At 39.2% G+C, this 21,844-nt stretch overlaps 1 protein-coding gene across 1 annotated transcript in view; it reads right to left on the minus strand.

Moving 5' to 3' along the window:
• The window catches only part of csmd2 (CUB and Sushi multiple domains 2), a 220,733-nt gene that overhangs the window by 113,162 nt on the left and 85,727 nt on the right, over positions 1–21,844 (minus strand). The window contains exons 6-9 of the mRNA XM_087169817.1: positions 8,884–8,996; positions 6,974–7,051; positions 4,315–4,402; positions 3,034–3,158 (exon numbers count right to left, since the gene is read on the minus strand). Coding sequence (XP_087025943.1) covers positions 3,034–3,158; positions 4,315–4,402; positions 6,974–7,051; positions 8,884–8,996 — 404 coding nt within the window. The remainder of the gene's footprint in view (positions 1–3,033; positions 3,159–4,314; positions 4,403–6,973; positions 7,052–8,883; positions 8,997–21,844) is intronic.

Below are 21,844 nucleotides of genomic sequence, written 5' to 3' on the forward strand. Positions count from 1 at the left end.
GTTTTTTGGAAACCTGATGGCAAAAAAAAAAAAAAAAAATACATACAACAAACAGAAATTGAGTATCAAACTTTGATACTGACATTGAAATGAGTAGGTGAGCAGTTTGCAAACCATGTTTTAAAGGACAATGTGACTTTTCCTATCAAGGCCTGAGGGCATGTACAAGGCAGAACTATTCAACACCCACTCAAATTAAAGTAGAATTTCTAATGAGTAATATGAGGGAGGTGAGTGTGTATGTGGGTAGGTATGTTGGGGACAACCTTAAAGTATTTGAAAGGGCCTGAACCAGCTACCCTGATTTTAATGAGTTACGTCTACAAGAGGTCCTTCGGGTGCTTGAGCCCCACTCAGTGGCTCTATGCTCCACCCCTCTCCCACCAGATCACTCCTATTGCATTGTAAAAAGAACTTTGGCGAAGCTAAAGTGAGAATAAAGTAATTAATACGAGTTGTTCTGACAGTGAGGGTGACCTTAAGGAAAGTAATACAGCAAAGAGGAAGCCAACTGAAGCTATCACATCCCCTCCTATTTTTCTTTAATCATGGGGATCATTTTGCCTGTTACACACGCCACCCTGTGTGTTCGGTGACAGACACCAAAGTGCAGCAGGCTGACCAGCAATCAAAATCCATGACCAAGAAGAATTGTTACAGCTCAGTGTGACCAGAAATGTGAATTTCATATTAAGAGAATGATTTTTTTTTTCCCCCAGAGCTAATGATAGTGCTGTTCATTTTAATGATGACTAATACTAATTTAGGTTACAGATCTTCAATTATTCCTGGCTGATGTTTAATCTTCATCGAAACAGTGTGAGGCAAGAACAAAGGCACAGTGACAAAAGGTTAAATGAAGATGATGGAATGTGGTATTTTTAAAGGGCAATTTCACTGACAGTTTTGCAGATCTTATGTCAATCTTGAATATTTCTTTACATAAAACAGAAAACCAGCTGACGGTGATACTATGGCCTGCACTCAAAAAGGATCCATCACTTTTTTGTGTGATTTTCTTTTTTTTGTAGTTCAAAGAAAAACAGAAGACAAAAGTGTCAGAACTAGGCCTTCATCACTGTGTTTGATGTCATAAAACACCAAAACCTTTTTTTTTTTTTTTAATCCAGGTGACTGACAGTGTCTTAGTTGAGACGAAGCACAATCCCCCCACCAATATAATCCTTCTGAGATCATCAAGAAAGAATGGAGGTGCTTGGAGAAACAACATTGGCCTGCAGGTCACCTGAAAGTGGATAAAATGCGAAAATTCTGCAGGTGATTACATTAGACAAATCTCACAGAGATGATGGTGTTCAAAAGCCCTAATTAGGAAACTGGTAGAAAATGGGTCACATAGAGGTTCCTGCTGGGGATAAAAGTAAACATGGATGAAAAATCTCCCTATCGGTAGGCTATGTGTATTTGAAGGAAAATAATGGTGCACAGTTATTACAAATTGTACAGTTCTGTCAATGACCAACTTACCTCAAGGATAAGTTCTGTTAATGCGCTTTCTGATGATGTGATTTATCAACATGTCAACCTCAGTATAGGCAGGATTGTTTGGCTTAATTACTTAAAACTTTTGAGTTATCACTCAGCAGTTACAGGGCCCTTTTGGAGGAATGACAAAGCATTTGGTGCTGTTCAATCAGTGAAACAAGTAACCAACCACTGGCACACCTGCCAATTTAAACCTGCAATTTGTTTTTCTCCTGGCTACTTGGGGGCAAAGAGTTCGAAACACAATATTGACATATCATCAACTTTTCAGTTGATATGGCCAATTTGTTAGCAAACTGTTGCTTATTCACATGTCCAGCAGTTATGGAGCAATAACATAATTCATTCTGAGTTGTGTGTTTCTGGCAACCTGACGAATCTAAGTTCAATGTTCACTCTCTTTTAGCTCTGTTTTTTTAGTTTTATCCAACTCCTAAGAAAAATATGTTGCTCTTCAGCTACTAAATGCTCATGCTTCACCAGTTACTAACTGTGTCTGTCTGCCATTTGGTGTTGAACCAGTAGAGTATAGTGGGCCTTCTGCTGCCGAAAAGTTCTGTAGAGCTGAGGGGAGCTTTCATACTATCACATTGGTTCCACATTTTCATTTGATACATTTTTATTGAAAACACATCAATTTCAGCTGCTTTAAGGAGGAATGAATACAAATAAGCTATTTTGTTTGGCTTGTGTTATCTACTTGAATCTCTCCTTTACAAAAGTTAGTGGTGGAACACAGAGCATATTTCAAAATATTTTTTTATTTTTGCAAATCTGGGCTACATAAGTAATTACAAACATGAAGCCTTAAATTGATCCTCTGTATTGAGTGCTTTCAGATTGGGACTGACAATCAGAACCCAGCTGAATTGAAACCAAAGTTAAACCCCAATAGAAAGCAATGCTTTAAATACATTTTGCAGTTGGAGGTCCTACCTACTAAAATAAAATACTAAGTATTTAGTATTTAGCTAGTATTCTAAACATGCCTTATTATTCACATTTTGTTATTGGATTTAGGATTTATTTTTAATATATCAAGATGTCCTTCTCCAAAAAATACACTTCATAAGTCAGATATCCATAAATGAAACCAATTATACTGCCAAAAATTAAAAAAAAAAAATCACATTTAGTCTGATTAATTCAGTTCACTGAGGCTGAAAACTGAAACTGAGGGGAGCATGGGCATAAGTAGTACCATACAGCGAGGCTGACCACTTTTCCTCCCTGTCATAAATGGTCAGAAGTGAAGAAGACATGACTGATGGGCATCACTATGCCAGCATGGCTAAACAGCAGGAAGCAAAAGAATGCTGGGCAAAGGTCAAAGTCAGGCCAGTCACAGTGAAAATGGTGAATGAATCAATAGGAATAGAAAAGAGGAAAATAGACTGAGCATCTGCACAAAATGACAGCAGACTGACAGGCAAACACATCACAGTCAGGGCTCTGATTATGGAGATATAAATGGAGGTCACATTGTCCGTCTACACGTGTGGAGTTAACCCACATGACAGTCTTTACCTCTGCATATGGGCCGATCGTCACTCCAGCCTACGTAGCTGTCCGTCACTCTGAGGCAACTGATGCTCTTTGAGCCCTGCAGTTCATAACCCTCATCACAGGAGAAATGTACTGTGGCTCCTCGTCTGCAGTTGGGATAGCATACAGGGAGAGAAAACATCAGGACCACAAACCTTTCTTATAAAAATCATTATTAGGTAGAAAGAGTACAGATGAGGTAAGAGTAACAAGAAAAAATGTTTACTGGGAAAAAAATACAAATATATATATATAATTTTTTTTTTTTCCGGCTGTGATTTCCAAAAATGCTGCATTGTGGGAGATGGATGTTACCCATTTGTCTGTATTTGACCACAGATAGAGACAATGGCTCTGACAGGAATGAAACTCCATAATCCCACCGGTAATATCACCATTCCACAGAGGCAGCCTATTAGTGTGCAGTGACTCAAATGGTAGCATATTTATTTTAGTGTACACATTTTTCTATCTGGTTTGGTTGCAGGGGCTTTATGGGCCATGACTTTGGGTAATGTGCTGTATGCTGAAGCACATTTCAAGATGCAGTACCTGATTTTGCTTTAGTACCCAACAGTGTCCCTATATTAAAACTAAACTGTGAACAAAGTTAAAGTCATTAACAATAAACTGGGAGTTCAGTTTGGAATAATGTTGGCGCTGAATTTTAAAAAGCACAATTTCACAGGAGACATTATGAAATGTACTTATTAATAAAGGTTGTCCCATTACTACAGCAGTAAACTGTAAACATTTAAAAACTAAATTAAAAAAGAAGAACCTGTAATTTACTACCTCCAAGGAACTCTGCAAGTAGGAAGCATTCATTATTATTTCATTTTAACATAAGACAACTCAACCGACAAAAAAAATATTATACTGAATGTGAAACAAACTTCTTAAGAGCAAGAATAGTCCCATTGAAAATTAAAAATTATATTAATGGACGCAATAGCTTCAACGAAGCATAGAAAATAAATTACCTTGACATTTTTTTCACAGGCCTCTTGCAGTATAGCTATGCTGTATAGCTCAAGCCAGTATACATTAGTCAGTTATATACACTAGCTAATATAGCCTAATATGTTTATCACTTGTCTCATTGGAAAGTCACTTGATGAGCATCTTTGCCAAAGAAAACTTATATTATCTATCATTCATGTTGTCTCATTCATCCCGCTGTTGTTCAGGAATCTTTCATCTACTCAGTTACACTTGACAGTTAATTAATTGCTCCTGAAATCATTCTTCACTTGCATTTACCTGAAGTCTGAGCCTTTTCTTTTCCCTCGATCTGGGATCCCTGGGTCTGGACACATGTTGTGTCCTTGGGCGACACCCATCTGAGACACTAATGAGAAAAGACAAAAAAAAGGATGAAGAAAGGACAGATTGTTCAACAAAAGAAAGCTTAAACAAAGTTTGTTTATTCTTAAAATGTCATATTTTGCTGGAAAGGAAAGGAAGAAAAACTAACATAGATATAAAAGGGCCAATGAAAAATTTACTGGACATGCATTTGACAGGCAGTAGGATACAACATGTGTTGCCCATATTGCTCAAGTTTGATTAGATGTTTAGGTGAAGGTTCGTTGCCATCCCTGCACACAAGGCTATCGCAATCCAGACTGTTCTCATCTGTGGTTCTTCGAGGGTGGAATGAGCTACCAAGTGCTATCAGAGCAGGAACGTCCCTCTCCAGCTTCAAGAATTTCTTGAAGACTGATGTCTTCTGAGAACACCTACTCTCCTCAACACCCTTACATGTCTAACTAGCATTTACTATGCACTTTCGCTTAAAAGCGTCTTTACCATCTTTATGTTTCAAAAAAGAACATAAAAAGTAGATCAGCTATATCACATCTTGTTGTTATGAAATGTTTTACTTTCGGCCCTCTGGTGGCCAATAGTCACTTAATGCAGATTTATCATAACCAAACAAATTTAAGGTTAAAAGGCTGATGAGTGGAATAAGTTCTAACAGTTCCCTTGGCTTTTTCATATTGTCACAGGTGCTTGATATTTGCACTGCACTTGCATATATCAACTCATTTTAGCATACCTTGACCTGCTCAACATTTTTTTTATTTTACCAAGAACATTTTATCCCAGAGCACATCCCTGGTGGTGCTCCGTTAAATCATGTCACAGGGTGCAAAACAGTGGAAGGCAAAGTGCCAGAAAGAGGTCAAATAAAAACTTGGCCAACCAGGACCAGTAACCATTTGACTGACTGGGAGGGGTCAAAGGTCTTCAGGGGCAAATCAATATGACACCTGCTCATTGGCCAGGGTCCCAGTTTGAGGCAAAACGGCAACAGATTTAAAACAAGGCCCCACTGGTGTCAGCACTAGTAAGGAAAAGAATGGAAGACGGAAAGGATGACACAGGTTTAAGGTTATTGTTGAATAAACAGAAGAGGAGACTGTGAATGTCAGGCTTACTCTAATCTTCATAGACGATACTGTATTTTGTCACATTCAAAAACAATTGATCCCTACATATAAAACAAAAATCATATGATTAGATTTTAAAGAATTCAATGCAAAATCAGTATTTGGTTATAGCAGCAAACAGTGAGGTATTGATGGGGATCCAGTCTGGCAATTCATCTGCTGAGAGGAGGGTTTGGAGTCACTCAATCATTTAAAAGCATTGGAGAGAGAGTTTTTATTTATCAAACATTTGGTAAACTTTGCTTTAGATGTGAAGAAAATACTAAGGACGCATTTTTGCAGGATGAAACGTTGATATATTTTTAAGGACTAATTATTTGTTGAGGTACAAATAGTTACTAATGATTTTTTAAAAATAATCGAAGTGATGAACTTAATTACTTATACTTGAAAATAATGCCTGTCTTTCCATTAAGGGTCACAAGCAGTCAAATAATTTGGAAATACTATGGAGAGGGAAACATAAAGTGGAAGAAGGTAAAGTGAAAATAAAAAGCATTAAGGCCACAATAATAAAAGGAAAGAAAAAAAAGATTTTTCCAAGAGACATACAGATTAAAAGCAGAGGATAAAGTGGGAGGTAGAAGTGGATAAAATGAACTGAAAATAGCCTTGAGGCAGGATTAGCATTAATGCACCTCTTTTTTGTTAAACAGGTTGTCCTTAAACCCTTTCACATCCGTCTCTCTGTGCCACTCTAGTCAGGTGACTCATAGCTCTCAAGCCGTTAATATTCCAGATGTTCAAATAACGCCAAATGGGATAATGAACAGTGAACTCAGACAGAGGGTGAGAGAGAGCAAGGGCAAAGGAGGCTGCTATGGCGAAAAGAGCAACCAATGCAATTACTCCTGTCCATTTGCCATTAGAATGGCATCTCTAGCACAGACTGTGTGTCCTTTGTGTTTGTACCTCTTTCAACAGTCAGCAGTTACCCTTTTCTCTTGCCAAGGAGTTCTGAAAAAAAACTTTTAAATGACTTTGACCAAGAATTTAGAAAAGGTGAAGAGAAGAACAGGACTGCATCTCCCAAAGCTAGGTGCACATGATGTGGAGTCAACAGGCTGAGTCACTGGTTCAGGGTTTTTTTTTTTTTCTTTCTTGTACAGACCCTTGAGTCACTTGTATTAATATTTTTTTTTTTTACAGCAAAGTTGAATGTTCATCTTCTGCTGCAGTTAAACTCACTGCTTTTCCTTGAGCAAAAATGTTTAAGGCCTTAGAAACATCACAGACTTATATCATGATTGGCACTGATGTCAGTCTGCAGCGCTATGAGAAAAAAGGAGACATCAGCTGCCATTGCCAGGGCCAAGGAGAGAAGATATAAGATTTAAGTTTTCTTAGAATCATTCGCTTGTTTTCTCCCTTGATAACTCAGTGGCCACTGCCTTTTAACAAGTGAAACTATCAATTAGTCCAGTTTATTTGCAAAAGACATATGGTAGTCAAGATTTGTAACTTACACACTGATATCTTATGGTGGTTGTCTTTGCTAGGCAACATCTTCACACCTCGGGACTTTAGCTCAGTCATCTTCTTCACTGTAGAGGAAAGCAGAGCAGAGAGACGTGCAGGGTATTAGACAAGAGAAAGTGCCATAGCGACAGCCACACATACATTCCCATACATTAAGATTACATTGAAAAAAAGAGCTCAGTAATATGCAATTTCCTTGTCTTCTTGTGAAATGAAGAGTGAAGGGAACAACTTTATTATTTGATTATTAGGATTAGAAGGCAGAGTATGTAAGGAGCAAAATCACTCATTTCAATCCAATAAAGAATATGGAGTTTAAATTACCGAGATTCCTGATAATGGCGGAAAAAATAAAAAAAACAATGTCATCGCTGCCTGCAAAGTAAGAGGTTCATCTAAATGCATATTTATTCACCAAATTCAAAAACACCATCAGCATTATCTGTGCACCCCTTCACACTCACCCTATTTAATTACTTTGATGGTTCCTGACAATGGAACTTTACTTGTTTTGCACAAATGTGTTTTGATCCTTTACTTAGTTGCATCTGCATTGTAATTCAAAACTAATATGAGTCATGTGTCAAAAAAGTCTGTTTATTGTGTGTCTGGAAGAAAGATCACAATGAATAACCTCTTTTCAGATTGTTTACCCTGATTACAAAAAGGAGGGGGAAAAAAATCCCCTAGTAAAGAACCTAAGCTGTTAGGTGCAGGGGTTGACTGGGTGGGGGTTGGTTTCTGTGCCATATACAATGAAGAACACTGAAGAAGAAAAGATACAAAGCTAATGAAGATATTCAATCAGCATTCATTTCATCACTGCAACATGCTGCTGCTGTGGATTCATGGGAACTCTCATGATGAGAATGGCTGGTGGGGGTGGGGGCTAGTGGGGGGTGGTTGAGATGGAGTCAGTGCTTAATCTAATTAAAGTATTAGTCTCCTGTTTCTCTCTGATCTTCTAAACATATTTATCGAACATTGAACCTGTAATCCCATAGGCTCGCCGCCTTTTCCTTTGCATATTCTTCATCCCTCTCTCTCTCTCTCTCTCTCTTTATTTTTTCTCTCCTCTTTTTGTCTCGCCATTGCCTCTGAGATTCCCAGCAGCTGGCTAGAGGTGAGATCCTTAGAGATCACCTTTATTTTGTGGATGAACTAATCCTTTTTCCCTGCTCATCCATTCAGAGAGTTGACCCCTGAACCCTCTAAGAGTAATGGGACGGGAAATGGATGCACAGCAGAGAGAGGCTTTTCCACATGCCTGTGTGTTATATATATTATGTGACACTCCAATAAAGAGTCTGCAAATCTTGTTTTTCTGAAAGCAATCACAACTATTGTGCCAAAATAGTAACATAATTTCTCTTGCTGCCAGTACAATTTCAAAACTTGCAAAATCTTAAATTATGATAGAGAGTGATCATTTATGGATATGTCAGCTCATTTGCACTAGAAACAAGATGAATGATGCCAGTCTACCTCACAGATGTTTTTTTTATTGAATTTGAGAAGATATTGATGGCTTTTCTGTTCGGGTCTCACACTTCATTCCCTTAAAAGCAAGAATGTGCTGAAGAGATTTCATGGCCATCTTTTTCTTGGATCATGAGATACATTTTGTACAAAGTTCAGGTTTTGGCCTGAGGGCGGCATAAGAGGAAAGCTCATGGAGTTTTGTTGATATCTTTGCTATTAGGGGCTGTTGATGACTAGATTTTGTTATTTCTTGCAAACATATGGATATTATATTATGATTTTGGCATTCGAGATTTCCAAACTTTGCTGATCCTTCTGAGAAAAGTTAAACCTGCCACACAACGAAGTTGAGGTTGTGATCTGAAGGTGGTCAATCATAAATGATTCAAACTATGAAAACATCTAATTTTCTTACCTTGGTACTGGGCGCTGAAACCTCTCAACTTGTGGTTGCCATCAGAGGTAAAGTGCAGTCGAAGCCAGTTCTTGCTGCTAATGATGGGTGAGGGAAGGTTGGGGCCAGTGAACCTGTAGACACAGAGACAGAGAGAAGAGCGCCTTACATTATTAGCATATTAGCATATGAGCGTTTTAAAATGCAAATACAAAGGTAGCGGATTGCGAATTGATGTAAGGTTTAGCATAGCATTTACACTCATAAATGATTTCAGGTTAAGGTTACGTTTCCATTAATATCTGTAGCAGCTTTATCAGCACTGATACACATGGACTCAGCTAATGAATCTGTTTCAGGTCATTTCAAAGTCATCATAGATATTTCATTTAGTTTAGTTATTCAAGGCATGAAATGTTTACCCCATAAGATATGAGTACAAAATGTTACTGTGTTAGATATATTTAACTGTATGAATTACTGTAATTGATGCACACGTTATTTCTTATGTGAAAATAAATATATAGAAATTAACTTCTCTATCATCTGTTATTTACTCATACATATCATTTGCTACTGCAAGAAAGTAGCTCTGCTTGTGCTTCTGTTTTGTAACATAACCCAATTATGCAATCCATCATGATTTCCAATAAAGTCAAGTCCAATGGCAGACAATATATTGTAGAGGCTGGCAGAACCTGCCAGTCTTTCTGGTGATTGTCCTGTTTGTTTATGATAATTATACTAATGTTTAAAAATTAATGTGGCCGCGACTTAGAGATGTTAAAATGCTGCACCTTTGAGATCTATTAAAGGGAGGGTCTAACACTCAAGGGGAATTGTAATGTTAACGACTCTTAACCAAACTGTAGCCCAATAAAAATAATGGGACCAGGAAAGACCAGCTTTGGCATTTGCAGAGAAAGGACACTCCATTTATTGCTTTGCAAAAGGCAATAGTGAATTATACTTCACAAACACTTACAGTGCCTCCTGATCTGTATGCTAATGAGGGCAGTTGCTTACCAGGCATCTCTCCAGTTGTTAAAGGCAAAGTCATTTCGGGACACATCATGTTTTATCTCGAAACACACTAACACAAGCGTGTGCACGTACATGCACGCACGTGCGCCTGCACACACACGCACGCACGCACACACTAACACTTGGGACAGTATGTGCACCTATACCCTCATGCACACATTCATATAAGTTGCATTCATACCAATTCCCCAACAGTAAATTACATTTCCCCAACTGTGTCCACTTCATCTCCCCTACCTACATATCTGCTTCACCCTAGAGAGTAGACGCAAACTAAGGTACACCTCCACCCAACCCTCAGTGACACCACTGGAAAAAAGCCAAAGAGATCGGAAAGTGAATTTTGATTAAATAATTAACAACAGAGAAAAAGACTGAGAAAGGTAGGAGACATTTTTTAAGATAATAACTAGTCTTCTTTGAATGCAAAAATATTTTTGTGAACTTGTGTCACAGGGGCAAAAGAACAAAACAGCTGTAAAGATACAGCTCCAACCAACAACAGACAGGGATCTACCATGAAGAGATACATGACTGACTGCAATGTAGAGCTCTCTTAGGATCAATTAAAAGCACGTAGGTTTCTGGATGTAGACAGAATCTGTTTTTTTTGTTTGTTTGTTTTTTAATGAAAACAGACATTCCTTCATTTATAAAATAAGCCACACTGTTCAGTAGTTCAATTTATTAAGCTGAACACAGACTCACGTCTAGGGTTTCAGGAAGAGCCAGAGAGTTTTAGGAGGCATAGTAGGACAAACCACAGGCGAGAAAAAAGACAATGAGAAAATGAGGAAGAAATATGGCGTATCAAAATGTCAGTGATTTGGCTTTTTCAGCCACACTGCAAGCAGACAAATGGAGCAGAATGTAGAAAAGTAATTATGTCACTGATGAAACCTTTAATTATTTCACCTCTCTCCCATGACTGCTTTCAGCGTGTAGCTTGTGTGGCTTCCATCCCCTCACTTGTAGGTCAGTGAAGTCAATGACCTCAACCCTTGGTTGAGAGATTTCCATTGAAACAAGCTTCACTAATCAAACAGTTCGAATCTCAAAAGGTTAAGGTCAGGGTCGAGAGCACGGTTGGGGTTGACCACATTTCCTAACCAGATGAATGAGCTCCTTTTAATACAACCTCAGAGGCCTTCATAAAAAGCACTGTGTGTTTGGAGCGGGTAAAGATGTGTGTGTAAAATTGAGTGTTGACCAGAGTGAGTGTGAAACGTGCGTTTAAGTATGTACATTCCACAACACCCCTGCTTAAGCAACTGCACTACCCAGTGGCTATATTGCTGTAAATACTAACCCCTGAGTTCATCTTGTATTTGCTCTACACAACCTACTTTTGCTGCTTCTGATAATGCAAAAAAACTCCAAACACCAAATTATTTAACATGAGATATACCAACCTTCAGCTAGGTGTTTAAAGCAATAAAAGTAAAGGTTTTCTTGAAATAGCTTTAGGTATAATTAGAACGGTTGTGTATAAATAATGGTAAAGAATCAAAAACAAAACATAAAGTATATTCCTTATATTCTCTTGAATGCCTTTCAAACAGGGCCAGTTACTGCACCATATATTCTAAACTCTCTAAAGACAAAAAATAGAAGTAAATATCCCACATCAATTCATTAACACACGCTCTTTGTCTTGTTGGCGCTGGGTTTCTTTCTTCTTTTATTTTTAAACATGGGAATAATTAAGGTATTTATCTGATCAGATTATTATTTTTCTCCTTCCTTTCAGTGTGGCCTGGAGGCTACATGGCATAATGAAAATAAGGCAGAAATGTGAAGCCATGCTGTGTGACACTGGCCTTGATTTACAACGGCAAGTGCAAGACTGATAAAGTGAGTCAGCATGCCTCAGGGGGATGTTTTATCACTTAACAGAAGGAGGGGGCTCATGTAGGGTCTGGCACATGTCCGTTTGGAGTGATACTAGTCGGACAGAGAGCGCCAGAATCACCTCTGGCTCTAAGTACATGGCTGGGACCTGCCACAGCTCAATATACTTGGTAGCAAAGCTTGTGCCAATGGATTACAGTATATGACCCCCCCCACCCCCCCACCCCTGATGCACATACAAAGGCCCCCAAACACCAGAGCCAACTGCTCTTTTCACTTGTGTTGAGTTACTCCCCTTTTCACCATGGGGACAAATGAAAGCGGCCTTTTGAATTAAAGCGTAATTTGAGCTGGAATCAACTTTCATTAACACTCTACAATAAAGCTAAAGACTGACTTCAGATTCTGATAACTGTGGCAGTGGCAGAGGATCAGAACTGATGGATATGCCATTAAGGATTAGGAGATTAATAAATATGGGATAAGGGATGAAAAGACCACCATAAATATCATTTTGACCCAATGTCACCTCTGCCTTTCCCCATTTCATGGTCCACCCCGAGTTTTTTGCTCTGAACATTAAAGTTTTGGGCTGAAAGTGGCCAAGGGGAGCAACAGAAAAACTCCTGAGCAGGCTGATGGAGGTCTGCTGAAGGGTGTTGTAGCTACCTCTACAGTTCCTTTTCACCTCACCCCCTCGCTCTCGCTCGCTCTATCGCCGACCATATTAGATTTTTTGCAGAATTGTCTTGAGAGTGCGGTGCTAAATCAGTTTCCATTTCCAGGCCCCAAAGCTCCACAGACTGAGTCAAACTTTTGATGATTGTCCAAGAAATGTATTTTGGGCAAAGGCAAGGTGATGGAGGCAGGCAGTGGTGTTCTTGACTGAGGGGGCTGAGCTTTGAACCACACTCTGACACACACACGCACAGATGGGCTTCAATGCAGCTCTTTTATTCAAACTGCATGATACCAACACTGATAAAAAAGTCTGAAATGGTAACACAACCTTTACAAGCAACATCTGATTTGGGTGTATCTGAAGTCTGTTTCTTTTCCTGTCTTTTCATTTTCAAATTGTGATCGATGGTCTTAGAAATACGCAAGACTAGTCCAAATCCATTTTACGTAACACAAGCATAGAGATACCTTCCATACTGATGTGAGGCGACTCATTAAATTGTTAATGCCTTTTAGGATTTAGAACAAAGGTCGTCTTCATCAGGCAATTCAGCAACCTTTCCTCAGTGGAATCAGCCTTTTTTCCGCTTTATATTCATCGTTTCATGTCTTCTGTTTTCTGTTCAAGGGGTAAGGTGTCAAATTACTCTATGCATAATCAGTCATGGGTGGAGTTTGGGTGTCAAAGGTGGCTAACTCCGCATTAGGATCAAGCGCATTAAATCACAAATTCATTCATCTGTTGACCATATACAGTATGTGTTCATGTTTTGGTGTTTGCACGCGTGCGGTGGAGAGAGGGCCGATACTCGGGGAAGAACATCTCTGTTAATTGCAGCTACTTAAGCAGATCAATCAGAGCTCTGCTCAGTATGCAGGTCCTGGTGCTTACAGCAGACCACGGGTCACTGTGACTTTAAAGCCAAAAGTTTTAGCATTTTAATGAGGCTATGTGAATTATAGCACAAGCAAGCCTATCCAGATGTACATGCAGACACGCATACATCACCACTAGCAAATATCCACGGTACACACACACACACACACACACACACACACACACACACACACACACACACACACACATCTTTCTCAGGTAAAACTAATCAGTGTGGAAGACCCCTTAAGTCCAGAATGGCAATATTAAGGCACTGGCAGTGGAGCTGTAGCTGTGACCTTCAGATGTAACTGAGACCAGACATACACTGGGGGTTTAAATGAACTACCAGGCCCCCCCTGCTCCTAACAACATAGACATAGAACCGATTCATTTCTTCAAACAACAACCACCCAGGCAGTAAAAACCATCAACCTTACACTGTAAGTTAAGGCCAAAGTATTAAGAGAGGCCTTCAGGGCAGATATGTCTCCTGAGTCTGTGCTGCACTGGGCCGAAACTCTGAGTGCAAAAAACAAGGCACTGCAGAGGCAGTTGAAAACCACCACTGGCCAAGCCAGTAAGACTGCAGAGCCATCATAGCCAACGTGCCTACTCCTCCCTTAAACTCCCTGGTCCAACAGAGCCTAAATGTCTGTTCTTCCTCTCTCAGCCCGTCATGTTTTATTCATGCACAGACCTCTGGCCCCATCAGAAAGCCTTGTTAAATCATCTGAGGGATTCCTTTCTTCCTCTTCCCACAACTCATTTTCTGCCCTCACAGAACATATAATATGGACACTGATAGAAAGAAATTTCCTTTTGGGAAGAACAATGAACCTGCCTTCATCTTGGCTCCTGTTCCCTTCTTTTTCTTTTTTTTTGAAATCTTTTTTTTTTAATTTTTTCACATTTCCTCAAGCCTACCTAGAAGCTTCCTGCAAATCCACTTTTTGTCTTTAGATCATTTTGAAAACAATGGAGATCCCATTGATGGTCAATCCCACCTTAAACTTGGGGATAACCATGGGTACAACTGCCACTCGAACAAACATTTTGCCATTCATAACCAGTTGTCAGCTACATGTTAGCTCCTCGGATTGCTTTTTCACAGACAGGAAACATGAAGGTAATGGTGCTTTGATTGATGACGTACTCTTCCGATTTGAATACCTATGCAAACGAACCTAAACTTATATAGGATACTCTGCGATGCTGTTTCATTGTCACCAAAGAGAAATGTATAGTAGCCACACAAGAAAAAGTCTATATGCTGAGAGAAGTGTGAAGTTTCCTCACTATGACATGAAATACACATCAAACAATGTTTAATTTCTGTCAGGGATATCAGCATAGTTTGAGTCATGGCAATCATCTGTTAAATTAACAGTGACAGTAGAAAGACTGTCTGATGGCTGAAGAACAGGTTCAAGTCACGGCAGCTGCAATAGTTCTGGATGGTGCCGATGAATATAAAAGTGAATTTCTAAGGTCGATGTGGATTGCATTAATTACACCCTACATTATGTATATGAAACTCAGAATATATCAAAGGTTATCCAATAAAAATAGTTTTTCCTATCATTTAGTGATGGAGTTTTACTTGCACCTCACAGTTTGCATCCCTGGCTACACCCACAGCTCATGCTGTTGTATGAGCCCTGGAGTTTGTTTTGCTTTGATTTTGTTCAATCACAACCTGTCAGATCATACACTCTTACAATTTCGAGCACATATTTATACCAGTCCATTCTCCAAAAAAAGTGGCCCGCCAGAAGAGGAGGGTGACCCCATTAATTCATCCACTGAAGTCAATTTTGAGAGAATCTGTCTACAGAGTTAATCAGGTTCTTGCATCCTGACCTTCAGGAGATGTTTTGCAAATAGGCATATAGACAAGCGGAGCAGAGACATAAACTCAAGTTGCTTAATTCTTGGAAGTAAAGAATTTAGTGCCACTTGTTCCACAATTGATCCCAGCATCAGTGTGATTTATTACTCTTGCTCAAAAAGTCAAGGTAGATGTAAGCAAAGTCACAAAGAGCAAAGCAACAGGACTGAACTGCTAATGAATAGAACAATATAGTGAAGGAACCATACAGAGCCTCGTGACTGAGAATGTTTGCCTTCAACAAAATGACCCACACAGGCGCAAATTACTTGTCTGACTGAAGTTGAAGCAAAATACACACACAGGCGTTTTCTAACTAGTGGCTATTCTCTCCATTCTTTCCCCTCTGTTTAATTCCTGTCAAACACAGCTGACACGTTTCACCATCATCGAAGGTTGATGAAGACACACACGGACTGTGCACACACCATCAATCACATCGCACTACTCAAAACAATATCTGTGCAGTTCTCGATGGGTGTAATCGTCTGCGGGCAGTATTGGATCCGTGGTTAACGGGAGAAAAACAAATGAGTTTCCAAGGTCACTCTTAAAAGCGGCAGTGATAATTGAGCTCTCCCTGTAGATATATCAAACACAACAATAAATGAAACGCCAATAATATCCTAGGGCCGATTACAGGAACACCATCCTTTTCTTCTACAGGAGGTTTGGGGAGATAGAAAGAAGTAAGACAGGCAAAAGCCACCGACGCAGTGTGATGAAAAAAAAAGCCATTTAGAGAACACTTGAGTATTATTTTAAACAAATAACCCTCAAGGCTGAAACGTGTACTGGCTACATTTAGTACGTACAATCCTAAGATCGTACTTCTCATTACCATCAATCCTCACTGAATGATTCGGAAGAGTGTCACTTCCATAGTTCAGCTAGTTACCTTTTCTCCCTCTACCGAGCAAGCCATGCTCTATAATTGATCTTTTATTTGCCTGTGAGCAAAGTCTAGGCGACAATGACACACAGAAACCAATCCCAATGACTGCAATACAAGCACTGAAAAAACATGCTTCCTCCAAAGAAACATTTCCAATATGAATCCTATTTGGCCACAGCCTGATACAGCTCATATTGTGCTATGGAACTCTATTGTCATCCAAAAACTGTTAAAAACACATGAAAGTGCGATTCTGTTAAAGGTGTCTTGTCTATGGCATTTGTCTTTTATGATACTACCACTAGAGGTTACCAAAGTGCACTATATGTGATGTGTAGGATAGGACTGATTTATATCAGTAGTATTTTTTATTAGATATTTCCTATTGTTGTATTCATCCGTTTGTTAAAGGAACAGTTTGACATTTTGGGAAATATGCCTCTTCACTTTCTTGCTGAGAGCTCCAGCACCACTCTCGAATTGCTACGATAAATACAGTATGAAGCTACTGCCCAAAGCCTTTTAGCTTAGCTTAGCATTAAGCAGGGAAAAAGGAATAGATAACTTGCCTGGGTTACAAAATCCATGTACAAGCACCTTTAACCTCCTAGGACCTGGCGTCCACATATGTGGACCTCACATTTTGGGTTCTCTAGACCACAATACTAACTTTTTCTCAACAAGGGCCTGGTGACCACATATGAGGATATTATACTGCCACTCAGTAATCGAAATTTAAAACTAATGTCCTCATATGTGGACATTTTTTTTCTCAGGTCCCAATCAGCCTAAATAGCAAAGAGAAATTAAAAATGCACGCCACGCAAGAGTTCGGGTCTTAGGAGGTTAAAGCTCATCAGTTAACACATTACATCTTGTTTGTTCAATCCTTATAAAGCAAAGTGTGAAAACGACAAGTCGAGGTCCCAGAGGTTAGTGGAATGATCTTTTTTCACCTGTTTTAATAATACGATTCAATATCAGATGAACTGTCCGTTTAAGATGGACATTCATGATACGGTGGACAATTACTCTCTCCCTTCCCTTCCTCATGTCTCTCTGTCTCACTCTTTGTCTCCCCTTATGGTTTGTGTATATGAGCTGTTCCGTTTTTCAAAGTGAGTCTGAGATGACGCAGTATGCAAGGAGACAGGTGAAACCATGCTAATGATATTGAACCTGGCAACACTGTCAAATCCCCCAAACAGAGTCGGCACATTGTATTCCCCTGATACCAGCGCATCCTGAAATAACTACATCATTGTGTTAGGAGAGAAGGATCTGTGGGGTTTTGCATTTATTTCTGTTTGTATTTATTTGAATTTGTGCATGCTTGCATATGCTTCAACATTTAGCATGTCCTCACCAGGCTGAAAATCATATATGCACATTACAGCACTCAAGAAGGATCATTCCTGTTCTCATTCCATTCCTCTTTTTGTAATCATCACTATCTACGAATTTTCCCCTGTATTGCTGATTTACGTTATTACTGTATCTCTTTTACATATGCGCACCAGAGATGAGTGCTGTCAGTTTCAGGAAATGCCCAATAAATGCATCATTTTATTATTTTTTCTTTGGGTCATGTGGACATTAAATTCATGCATGATTTAACATCAGCCCATTAGCAACAGCAACTTACTGGCAATCATAAAACTAAATGGCATATAAACCTATGTTGCTATACAATCTGCTCCTGTGCACTTTTTATAATGAAGGCCCTGAAAAGTGCAGAGTCAGAATTTTCCCTTTAAAACAATAAGCCCCAAGGCTCCCACGTATTAAAGGGTAGTACAGTACATAAAGGTCGACATAAAGTATAAAGCAAGCTAATTAACTACAAGTGGGAAAAATATACAAAGTAATAACGACAATTAAAATCCATCTACGTTTATTTTGAAGGGCTATTTGAGAGGAATTCTAAAGCTGTGGGGATTTTTTTCTCATCATTTGAAGGTTATTCTTTTATTTTACCTGTTCTTAGTAAACACCACCATAAACAAATCCTGACACACCCGTCTGCTTGAATCAGTACAAAATAAGAAAATAGTGTAGGAGACGATTAATGATAGGGAGACATTTTTACCACACCAAAGTGGTTGGGAAAAAAAACATCCACCACGTCTATACTTGTACATCATTTTTGGGTTCAATGGCTACTACCCACACACTTCAGTTTTACTATAAATCACCCGCTTCAATATACAACTGCTATTTCAGCTCTTATATGGCCTACAATGGTTTCCTTATCTTTCAGTATTGTTAGTTATCAGTGATTTCTTACTCAATTCCCACTGTGCTGCTTTTTCTGGCATCTTTTCAGATAAACTCTGAAGAGTCTCTCTGTACAGAAATAAATAAGACTAAAACTATTTTCATGCCTCCGCTGAGCTGTTGATAGCACCAACATGGCCACGTTGTCATTTTAGTCAAGTCCATTTTGTTATGCTTGCACTTGTTCCAGCAACCAAATGCTCCCCCCTTACATCAAGGTGGGAGGAGTGGAGCAGCTCAGGTTGTGATTATGCAGTTTTCAAAACCTTTTTGGCAAGAAACTGTGCTCACATTACCACCTACTCAGACCACTTATAATCTTAAAAGTAAGCACATATAAAGCAATTTATGAGGCTTTCATTGGTGAAAGGCAAAAGGTGACCTCACAAAAAGCACGTAAGACACTTTCACGTATGCTGAATTGTGCATATTTTATTTTGATGGTTTCATCCAGTCTCCACTTAAATGATTATCAATGTACATTTTAAAATGCAATGAAGGTAGAGTCTGATTGGATGAATTATTATTGATAATATTTTCCACAATAATCTGTAGGATGTATAATGTTCTTTCCCTTCTAGAAGGTTGAATCCTTGAAGCTATCAAACAGGAGAGGCCATATCCCTGTTTTGTGGTCTCCAATTAATATGATGCACTCTGCATTTCTGTACACAGGTCAACAGTGTGAGAAATAAGCAACATGTTAAAATGAAATACATTTTATTTTACTACTGCCTTGAGGTAGTTTTCATTCTGTGCATCATTACCCACAGACAGTAACTGTGTCCAGAAATATAAATCCAACTTAAAAAGGGACATTATCTGCTTCTGGGAGCCTATTTGAGGTGTATATTTGTGCCTTGTAACTCCTTGTAAAAGTAAAAGTGATTTTCCTATCCTGATTCTAAAGCCACATGTCCAGCATGTGGAAATGAGCCACTGAGACAAGCTGGGAAATGATAGTGGATGAACCCCAGATGGACATCTGGTGTCCCAGTTGCTCCCCTCTTTCATCTCAGCCAGACTCCTCGGTCCCTTGTGGTATTGCTGAGTCAATGTCCGACCATATTACAGTGCATATCTCTTTCCCTATGCCTGTATAAAGAGTAGAACTTCAATTTTTCAAGACTTTTCAGATCAGCATCTCACTCAGGTTGTGAGGATAGATAAGGGTTTTGAGAACGGCAAATGTAGGAGGAAGGAAGAAAAGGCAAGAGATGAATAGCTTCCGGGGGACATAGGGAATGGGGAATGAGTCATCCAGGCACCAAGACCTGCCAAAACCACAGACCACAACTTCCAGCTCCCCTTCCTTCCACCCTATCCCTCCTGCTGTCCACCCACAGTATTTTTTCTTCCCCCAGGAACTCCATATATTTGTTTTCCTTCAATTAGTTTGAGGGTCGCTGACAAAGCCTTTCTATTGTGCACCCATTCAAAGATTCTTCCAAATGCATGAACTGAAAAGTATGGGCTGCGAAACAAGACAGAGAAAGCCTTTATTCCACCGTTGTGTTCGCTGGCCCTTTGTCTGGCTTTCGCTGTTCGTTTTTTAGAGATTAGCGTTTGTTCTCTCTCTTTTGCCATCACTCCCTGTAATCCCTCCCTCTGTCTTACTCTGCTGCTCCATGCCTATATTTGGGACAATATGCAATGCAAATGGATGCCATAGTCAGTATTATCTGCTCTGTCTTTCTCTTTCTCAAACATGAGAGTCAGAAGAAAAGGAAAGACGGGGATGAGAATGAAATGGCTGTCAACAGTGTGCCTGTTATGTCTTACATTTTGGGGCTGTAACTGATTTAGGGTAGGAATCATGTATGTAGGCAGACAGTGAGGTGACATACTGTCAAAATTAGATTAGACAGGACAAGTGACAGAAAATCCCAATCCCAGATCCAGATGGCTGGCACTGCTCAGAGCTTTCATGACAGTTTCTTAGAGCAGCTGATGGGGATATTTGCTTAAGTCAAGCTAAGAAAACTGATTAAGATGTGGGGAATATTAAGGTGTAAAGTGGAAGTGGGCCAAGGTCCCTTCCATTACACAGCAGAGTGGAGATATTCACCCTGGCTGATAGAGCCCGATCTCTTCTTCCATTAGCCTTTATTGGTCTTGCAGTCCAAAACCATTTGAGGGATATAACATGCGTTCATACAGTGTTTTATACTCATATACTTTATTCAGTTTTAAAATATATTAACGTCTATCATGTGTTTGTGCTTTATTTTTTATTTCCTGCCCAATGTTAAGAGAGCGAGATTGCAGGTAAATATTAAAGTCATCAATCAAGTAAAGTGGGAAGAGAAAGGATGGAAAACACCTCCAGGTAAAAGAGAACAGAGAAGAAAAGAGAAGAGTAGAGCTATCTTTTATACATCACCCATGACCACGAACGATTTGTCGTAAAACTACCATCCAATTAAAAGAGGACTTTCCATCTGCTTCCTCCTGAGTCAGCGCTGACCTTTTACCCTCCCCCCTCACCTCAGCCGTGATATATCCACCGTCTCTGCTCACTGCAGGTGTGTTACTATATAGATGATAGAAACAACCCAGTAACTCCCTGAGTTTATATGAACAAAACAGAACACAAGGAAATGTAATTGTGTGCGTGTGTGTGCGTGTGTGTGCATGTGCGCGTGTGTGTATATGAGTTTAACAACCACAGTTAGTCCTGACTGAATGTCATTACTCTTTGTCAGAGTGGTCTCAGATGATGACTAAATATAAAAAAATATATTGTACAACTAAACTATAAAAAGGCTTTACTTTCATTTTCTTTCAGATTATGAGCACAGGCATGTGGCACAAAAGCAGAACTGTACAACAACCATAAAAGCTTCCTGTCCATGTATGGCACTGTGGAGTGAGTCAGTGCTGGCTCTATTACATCTGTTTTTTGCTGTTGGTTAAATATGGCTTTGTATGAGTTCACAGTAATTGCCTGCACAGAATTCAGAGGCAAAACTTGTGACTGTGGGTCACTGTGCCTCCCAGCAATATATTCTGGTACATGTCATTTGCTTGTTTACATTATTCATCTTCACCGGTCTCAACAAAAATTGGGCAAAAATTACAGCAACTGCAGCTCAGCTGAGGATACTTGTCTAAATTCCAGCCATGCAGTGACGTAAAGCAAAAAAATGATGTAAAGTCAGCCTTAAATTGCTGCTTTTCACTGTCACCCACTGTCTTTTTTTTCTAAAGATAAATGACCCACTCGAAGATTCATTCAAAACAAAATGTCATACAAACAAGTGGTATGCTCTTTAAATCCTGTAAACAGTTGTTTCGCAAACAACACAAATAAATATTCCCATTGATCCTCCTTAATTAACGTACGGTGCTAGAACTCAAATCCTACTTATGTGCTTAACTTTGGGTCATTTGAAACAACAATTCTTGACTGAGATCAATTGTGTTTAAAACTACTGTTAACAAGAAAGAAAAACCTACACATAAT

Source organism: Seriola lalandi, unplaced genomic scaffold, assembly GCF_002814215.2.
Source record: "Seriola lalandi dorsalis isolate HSWRI2012SDOR001 ecotype SW California unplaced genomic scaffold, Sedor1 jcf7180002054916, whole genome shotgun sequence".
Taxonomy (NCBI): Eukaryota; Metazoa; Chordata; class Actinopteri; order Carangiformes; family Carangidae; genus Seriola; species Seriola lalandi.